This window comes from Cibotium barometz, chromosome 31 (genome assembly GCF_041138505.1).
Source record: "Cibotium barometz isolate CiBa-2024 chromosome 31, ASM4113850v1, whole genome shotgun sequence".
Classification (NCBI taxonomy): domain Eukaryota; kingdom Viridiplantae; phylum Streptophyta; class Polypodiopsida; order Cyatheales; family Cibotiaceae; genus Cibotium; species Cibotium barometz.
Window position 1 is genome coordinate 16,339,358 of NC_141076.1, and position 9,137 is coordinate 16,348,494.

General features: G+C 36.0%; 1 protein-coding gene across 1 annotated transcript in view; it reads right to left on the bottom strand.

Moving 5' to 3' along the window:
• Positions 1-1,374: 1,374 nt before the first annotated feature.
• LOC147620545 (putative LRR receptor-like serine/threonine-protein kinase At1g67720) overlaps positions 1,375-9,137 on the bottom strand; it is a 9,039-nt gene continuing 1,276 nt past the window's right edge. Inside the window, exons 3-9 of the mRNA XM_086825433.1 lie at positions 7,208-7,710; positions 6,847-6,979; positions 6,605-6,676; positions 6,400-6,468; positions 6,193-6,264; positions 6,011-6,091; positions 1,375-1,687 (exon numbers count right to left, since the gene is read on the bottom strand). Of these exons, the coding sequence (XP_086681559.1) occupies positions 1,471-1,687; positions 6,011-6,091; positions 6,193-6,264; positions 6,400-6,468; positions 6,605-6,676; positions 6,847-6,979; positions 7,208-7,710 (1,147 nt within the window). The 3' untranslated portion in view covers positions 1,375-1,470. The remainder of the gene's footprint in view (positions 1,688-6,010; positions 6,092-6,192; positions 6,265-6,399; positions 6,469-6,604; positions 6,677-6,846; positions 6,980-7,207; positions 7,711-9,137) is intronic.

Consider the following 9,137-nt stretch of genomic DNA (forward strand, 5'->3'; position numbering starts at 1 on the left):
AGAACTAAGCTTAAAATCCCCGAAACGTCGAAATACGTGTCAAAAAAAGCATCAAAATGGAAACAATGAAACAAACGCCGATACAAGCGTCGAAATAAGCACTGATACAAGCGCCGATACAAGAGTCAAAAAAATCGTCGAAATTATGATGTTTTTCACTCTTGTTTCAACGGACTTTTCGATGCTGATTTTGACTGACATTTCAACTGCTATTTCGACAGATGCAGGAAACTCTCGACGACGGATGCAGGAAACTTTTGACGGTTTTTTTTACGCTTATTTTGACACGTGCAGGCATTAATGTTTTTTTGGCATAGTGGTGCATCCACCTGCAGTCTTGTAGTAGCTGGATGCACCATTATGCCAGACTTATAGAGTACCAAAGGCAATTGTACTCTGATGTGAAGAACGAAGTAAATTTGTTGAAAAAGTTGGAGTGCCATAACATTTTCGACATTACAAAGTAGGTACACAATTCGGCAATAATTTCACATCACTTTTGGCTACTACAAATTTTGTGGTCCTTTTGAGTCACTTCCAAGCAATGATTAGAAACATTTTGGTGTTGGATGCCTTCGATACAGAGATTTCATACATCCAGCTATTTACTGGCATGTATTCACACTTGTGTGGTATTGCCAATTTCAAATATTGTGTTTCTGCAAGATTGCCATGGTTGAGTTATCTTGTATTAAGGGCTATAATTCCTTGTTATTTTGGTTGTGTATATGCTATTCCTTGTAATGGGCCACCAATGGTGGACTTGTTTTGAGTATGGTTTTTTGGCCACAGACACAACTACTTCATCAACAACAAGTGCAAGTGGTCATGAGTTGTAGCCTCTACAATATGCCATCTCTTTTTGAACCCTATGTTCTCATTTATATTAGTTTGAAATATATCTTTTACATTTATATGCTTTTTGTGCAGTGTGCCTTGAGCATGCGAAATGATTTGGTCGACACATTTAAACCTCAATTACATGATAGTTTCCTTAATGGCTTTTGTTAGAATGATGAGTGTGGTAATCATTTGATTCTTTCATTTTGATTGTACATTTGCCAAAGATTTTTTTAAATGGGAGTCATGGTTTACACTACTAAAAAATAAATATTAATATGTAACCGTCCATAGAATTGATTAATGTAGAGCGTTCAAAACTACCCCTTTTGCCAAGACTTTCTCAGAAACTTAGGTCGCTCCTCGGAGAACGGCGAGACTCCACTGTCCACTTCAAAAAATTCTACCGACATATAGGGACTTTAACACAACAAGCACACACACACACAACGTAGTCAATTATGAACCTCAAACATTGTATCAATGAAGAGATACTTGTGCACATACATAGAGGAAAAAGAATTTATACTAGGGAAAATTTATCAAGAAGAAAGCTCATGTTTATGGTGATCTCAAAACCATAAAAGTTATTAAGTAGGTTAGGTGACAGAGTTAAAATAAGGATTATCATTAGATCAAATCACTTTGAGAAGAGAGGAAAAAGATGAATAATGAAAAGCACATCAACGTCAAAAAGGAACTTATTCTTAATGATGAGGATGAATTTGGTGAGGGAGGGCTTGGTGGTGAGGGAGGTGATACTTCATTTTTTGGAGTTGGAGGAGGGGCAGCAGGTGGAGGTGTGCACAACTTCCCATTGCAAGTTAACTCGGTGTTTCCTTCATACCTGCATGAAACAAATTTTTAATATATTATTTTGTTTAGAGGAAATAGTGACCTTTTTATTCACATTGTAGGTATGCTAATGCAACTTTTCAAAAAAGTTACCAAGGTAATCAAATAATTAACTTTAAAATAGACACCACTTTTTAATGATGATGTGATCAAGGTTGGACATTTATTACAATGTTGAGAATACCCTTTTTTCCTTCTAAGAGAAAGTATTGCACAAGTGATGTCTTACTTTATAAACTCTATCAAATAATGCTTTACACATGGAAATCACCACTATAGAAAATATCTTAATGACAACTTGTTAGGTTAATTACTTATCGTATTGTGTATGTTAATATGTGCATGCATAAAATTACATCTCTTTGGATATTTTACATAGCTCTTAGGCTTTGTGTCTCGAGTGTATGTAACAACTTCTTAGCCCTTGTACATGTAAAACTTGTTAAGAAATAATGATGATTTTAGATGTCCATGCAAATAGGATATTGAATACCTATTTATCAACATCGTTTCCCCGATAATTTTACGCGAAGACATCCACATGTTCCTACACTAGATACTCGAAGGAGAGTTAAATAGAACTTTACCCCCCCTCCCCCCCCAAATAAAAAAAAGGGTCAAAAAAGAAAACTACATGTTAACTCTATATCAATACAAATGTTGAATTTGTGTCCTTGATACTTTACAAACACCCACCATTCATCCATTTATAGATCATGATGTAATAATATCTTTCATTCCACTAATATATTCAAACTAGAAAACTACATTATTTAAGAGAATTTATTCCCTAATTACGATAATTGCACTGATAAATACCATAACGTTGCATACAAGTTTTCATTTACCTCCTGCATCTAATGAAGTTTTGATGATTTCATAATATTTTAGGACAATGAAATACTTATAATAAAACATTACCTATATTGAAGTCTCTCATAGTCTAATATTATTTTTCAATAAAAATAAAAATATTTATGGTTACAACCATGTTTACATTCTTTAAAGGTTTGACATAGTTTATAGGTAAACCATGAAATATCGGGGTTTCCAATTTCAATGCATGTAAGTTACATGCATTCAAAGGTCTAAAATGTGTTAACATTAAAAAGGTTATTTTACAATCTCTTACCTATTAGTTTTCCTTCTTTGTTGTCTATAAAACAAATAGATTTTCAAAACCATCTTTTTGTGCCTTTTTTAAGACTAGTTTTTGGTGATTTTTCCTTCAAACCTGTGTTCCATGCGTGCACATATGGTAATATTTGTGTGCACACACATAAACACATGGATAGATGCATGATATAGAATCATGTATGCACTTTCCTATGTAATGATTTCATAAAGGTATAGGTATTATTTTGAAAGTGGGCAACATACTAAGATTAAGATATATTCACACAATATAAAACCTTACTAATATATGTAGAAAATGCACATGTTGACAATATGATTTACTAGTCTTGTAGTTACCTTCTATAATAAAACCAGGCTATTGACTAGGAAACTCAAATCAAGTTCATAAGTGAGCAGTGAAACTCTCTCACTTCTAAGGGGAAATCCAAGGTTCGTTGAAATTCAACTCGAGTAATGATTGGGGTTGGAAAAGAGCTTCCAGATTGAAGAAGTTGATTGACTCGAGGACATCTTGAGATCACATCTCACAAAAAGACAATCCTAAACTCTAGTTCATGGGGTTTGAATTGTAGCCATTTATATGGTAGTGATGTATGGCCGTAGGGTAATAATGGGATGGAGTACCTTTTCCCTCTTGATGAGGAGGTTTTTTTTCTCCATTGTGTGTAAGTGATTTTATATTGTCACTTTACTTTTACTTCACTCATTCTCATTAATCTACTTTGAGTGTTGGTGTCTCTCTATCTCTCCTTGCTTGCTAAATCTATGTGTATGTTGCAACCTTTGTCACTACTCCAACAACTGGTATTAGAGAAGATTCTCTTGGCCCTCACCCCCTTGTTATCTTCTCCTCTAGTTTATCTTTTTATTGTCTCAGATTAAGCTATTCATTTAGGTGGAGAAGGTATACTCTATAGTATTTTGTTAACTATGTTAACCATATTTTTACACGTTTCGATGCATATTTTGCTCATTTTAAGGTGCATTCGCATGTTGTAAGGTTTTTACACATCTCGTAGAGAGAGTGTCAATAGTTTGAATTGTCTTTGTTTGATTTTGTGTTTTCCGCATTCCAACAGCATTTGGTGTGTAAACAAGACCGCTAGTGTCATTGACATTGTATCTTTGAGCTTATCATCTATAGCTTCAAGACGACATTGATTTCTACATTCATGCTAGTAACATTTCTATACTTTGCACATTGCCATTTTTCATACACTTTGCATGTTTCCTTTTTCATTAGAGTGATCGTCTAGGAGCCATCCTGATCAAAGTGGGTTGCATTCAGTGGGCATTGCTAGTATATGTAGGCTAGGATATTTCTTGGGGGGTGCACAACTAAGAAAGCCTATGTATCACATGCGTTCAAGGGATATTAAAAAAACCCCGTACCTATGAAGTTTTTATAAATAAAATGACCCCCTTTTTCTTTATGAACCTATGAGTCATTTTTTAAAATCAATTCAAAAAACCCCTTTTGTAAATGTATTTCTATAAATTTACCTTTGAATTTTGAATTAAAAAACTCCTTCATTTGCCCTCACGTGGTATACTTATATATTTTTAAGTGAACCCCCCACGGATATTTACATTTTTTGTTGAAGACTCATTATATTTATAGGCTAAATGGTAAGCAAAGATGTAGTTGGGATGCTTTTCCCTGAGGATAAACTTGACGGCACCAACTACCCATTATGCTTCTATATGGTGTGTCACGTACAAAAGGCTTTGGAATGTTGTTATTGACATTTAGGTACACCCTTTCTTGCCAATATGCAATAGTACAAGTTCTTTGAATGGCGACACTAGTTCAGATGTAACAAAAAGAGGAAGAGGGGAGGGGGGTTGCAGGAAGTTAGTTTAAGTTAAACTAAACATTCCCTTATATTGAATCCACATGAGAAAGTTACTCATTTCTTAGCGACCTTGTTGAGTGCTTTACATTTTTTAAATATGTGTATGCGCTTGTGTTTGCACAAGTGCACATGCATATAGATACAATATGGATGATATAGAATCGTGTATGCACTTTCCTATATGCAAATGATTTCATAAAGGTATAAGTATTATTTTTAAGGTGCTAAGATTAAGATATATTCACACAAGATAAAAACCTACTAATACATGGAGAAAATGCACATGTTATGGATGGTGTGATTTACTAGTCTTGTATTTACTTTCCATACTAGAACCAAGCTATTAACTAGGAAACTCAGGCCGTGTTCTGAAGTGAGTGGTGAAACTCTCTCACTTCTAATGTGGCATCTAATGGTTCATTGAAATTCCACTTGAGGAATGACTAGGATTGAAATCGAGCCTAAAGAAGTTGATTGACTCGATGGCATCTCTCAGATCTCATAGACGTCAATCCCAAACTTGTTCATGAAGATTGAACCTAGGATGCAACACATATGGCCAAAAGCGTCAACCGCTTTGGGCTCAAGAGCTCTAACCACTTGAGCTGTGTCCATTTTGTAATAGGGTAAAGTAGTCATATTCTTTTTAGCATGGGTAGTAGAGTGCATGAATGGACCCTTCCAAAAAGAGCACCTTTCTACCATCCTCTATGAACCTGCCCTTAGGTAATATCATTTTCTTCACTCCTATTTTGGGATTTTGAACTAAGAGACTCAAGTAAGAAAACTTTCCACACTCATGGAATAGTTACATGTTTGCCCTTAGGTAATATCATTTTCTTCACTCCTATTTTGGGATTTTGAACTAAGAGACTCAAGTAAGAGAACTTTCCACACTCATGGTATAGTTACAAACTTACATGTTTCCCGTAATTAGGTGATTGAATATTACAAAAACTACAATCACTTCAGTTATTTCCACTTATGCCTCATGTTCCTTCACATGGACTTATTTCCACCATGTGCAGATGCACTGACACATCAGTACACAAGTAAACACATTTCCAAGGGACCATTCACAAGCATGAGTACACAAGTAAACACATTTTCAAAGGATCATTCACAAGCACATGCATGTGTATCTAAGAGTCAAAGATGTCCTTGTTTTTGTCAATGATGTTTTTGTTTTTATAATATAATGGAGAACATTTTGTTATCATTTCACTCAAGAAGAAAATACTCATCAAGGATAAAGATTTCGTGCAAAAATGTATGCAAAGGGTTCGTGATTATTTATAATAAAATAGAATTAAGTTACTTACCTGAAGTCGAGTTTGTTCTCTTCTGCCTTATTGAGAAGGTCAGTTGGCACTTCCCCTTGGAGTTCGTTGTTTTGCAAGAACCTGCAAATTAAGGATTGAATGTTGATTAGATAATCCAAGACTTAGATCTCATATGGCAATCAACAATTTAATTAAAGTTAAAGAATTACTACAACACGTACAGCTCTGTCAGCCTTGTGAGGTCAGCCAACGAGGCGGGTATTGTCCCCGAGAGTTGGTTGTTGTGAAGGTCCCTAATGCGAATTCACCAGCGTTTGAAACCGAGTTAGAAGTGCCTAATGAAGCTTTGATTAAAGTATTATCTATGCAAATACTGTCAAAATTTCAATGCATATTACAATTATTAAATTGAGGGTAAGTGGGCTCACAATGTTTCCAGATTGCTCAGCGAGGTAAGGTCTGGAATTCCCCCCGTCAAGTTATTATTGTCAAGGTAACTATAGTGAACATCAACCAATCAACGCTATTCTCTTTTTATTTAAAAAAAAACACAAATGTTTTGTAGGAAATAATTAAACGAGTGCTGTTTAATTGCGTGATTAGACTTATATATACCGTAATTATTAGGCTTACATTTTGGTCAGCGCAGACAACGAGTTCAAATCCGCAGAAATGGTGCTTTTGAGAGCAGAGTTGGATAACGATCTGGGGTCATCAACGAGCAATAACTTGTGGTAATTAGGCCTTATAATTATGAGATAGGGGTTAATCATCTATCATTGAGAGCCGGAGTAATAATATGATAAGTAATTTTAAAAGGCGAAAATTTTTATGTTAAGTAATCTCGAACCTAATCAACTCAGTTTGCCACTCACATGGATATAATTCTTGCTGGAGTTTGCGTGATATCGCATGTAATCCACGTCCATCCGAAGTCCTTAGGCAAGCATGGATCCCCGCTTGAGCCTTCTATCTTATAGTAGTCTCTTATCGCACTGATTGCCTCAACTGTACCCACCACCACAAAGAGGCGATTAGTGATAAATAATATTTCAAGCATTCACCAATTAAATCACAAATCAAGTAGCATACTCACATAACATGGAATAGTAAATATTTACCATGAGTAATCCAAAAAAAATCAAAAACTTTATATAAAAAAAGTCAGCGTACCATCTACAAAAGCATACCCTGAATGATAATCTGATCAATCAAATGGGTAGATGTACCACTTACCATCATTGGAATAGGTAAGGTTGGACATAAGATCGGCAGTATACAACAAGATTTGGATTCCGGAGATCATAGGGCCATAAGTGGAGTTGGGGGAGGATTTGAAAGTGATTAAGAGGGAGTCATTGGAGGGGACGACTGGGGAGCCGCTATAGAGCTCAGTGCCTATGTATGGGCCCCCTGACCTGTTGAACACATCAATGGAAGAGGCCCATGGGGCGGTTCCTCCGAGGTGAGAATTTGAGTATATATCAAATACTCTTTGGCCTGGCCCTGTCACATTGGGGTTTATCTCTGCAAAGAACATGATTACATGGTACACTCTTGCTGATGAAATGCTAGTAGTGAAGTTGGAAGGGATCGATGGGCCTGTCGAAGCTGTTTGCAGCATTGCTTCAGGCGGGCTGTCGATAGACTGCACACTCACCGCATGTGTTGTCCGAAGGACATTGTTGTCCTCCAATGAAACTGGATACCAGAATCGATCATAAGTATCATTTGGATACCTGTTAATAAGCCAAGAAGAGAAAAAATCGAAAAAACAGCCCCCATTATTATTATTATTTAAAAAAAGAAAACTGTTTAGATTTATAAGTAGCTATGCCTATGATGTTGCTCTCTACACGTGATTGAACTGGTTTATTCAAAGGCTCTGGTGAGAGAATTGAATTATACTAAAGTTTAGCTTAAGTCAGTACATCATCATCTACTTCAATTTGGAGCAAATTGGATACCTCACAATTGAAGTGTTTGGGTTTATTCCATTTCCAGCTTATCTGATCATTGTGAATTCTCAGATGGGGTTAGCACAATCTCAAAGGCTGGGGCACTAGAGTTAAGGGATACAAGCGGAAGAATTTGATAATTTGAGGATCGTTTGTTTAGGGATGAAACCTCCAAAGCTATAAATTGGGTTGGGAAAGGATCACAACATGCTTCAGTTATGTTTGTTCACTTTGTTGATAGAACGTAGAAAAAGTGATTAGAGTGGTGGTGGGTAAACTTAGGGCTAAGGAAGGTTCAGGGCAACAATAATTACTTGAGGAGAAAGAATAGGAATTTCTTCTCTCCGAAAGGCAAAGCTCTAATCTGAATCAAGCAGAGCTAGATGGGTTCAGCTGATGCAAGACTAATTAGATGGATCTATTTGAAAACAGAAGAATACGCTCAGGGCTTTTGTCAATCAGGCTCTTCTAAATTCTTCTTCAAAGTCCTAAATTGCACGAGAACTCCAGAGTTCATCTCTCACGTTGAGGATGAAAATGGTAATATAATTAAGGAGCCTTCGATAATGGTGGTTTAGGAAGCGGGTTGACTTCCTGATGAGATTAAGTGAAGAGGAGTGCATGATGATTAAATTTATAACAGCAGTTGATTTATAAACGAAAATATGCATCTTGCATCTAGGAATTTAATAGTGGGATTGTCTAAGTAGATTGATCCAAGGATCACTATCATTGCCGATGGCTGTGTACCTTAGGGTTTGTAACCAAGAAAGGGGAGATCACTATCATTCTCGGAGATCACTATCATCCTCCAAGTTTCTTAATGATCCTAGGTATTGAGGATCATTGCCAAGATCAAGGACTTAAATAAGAAGCCTCTACATTTTCGTAGACTAATAGATTCATTTAGTGGAGAATACATGCTTCAAGCGGACATTAGTTTGACATATAAAATATGAAAAAAGCATTTGATTTATGAGCTAAAACATAGGGTGAGCACACTCAGACCCTTTTTTTCAAGTATATATATATATATATATATAGTGTCATGCCCCAAATGTGAGTGGTACCTTACAATTTCAGTTTGAAGGGGAAAAATATTTCCATCCTTCTTGCACTGTAATCAGGCATGCCTTCGAAACCCTTCAAAACCTTGCTTGAGGCATTTTATGATTCACATAAAGGGTACTATGGATAATTCTAACCTT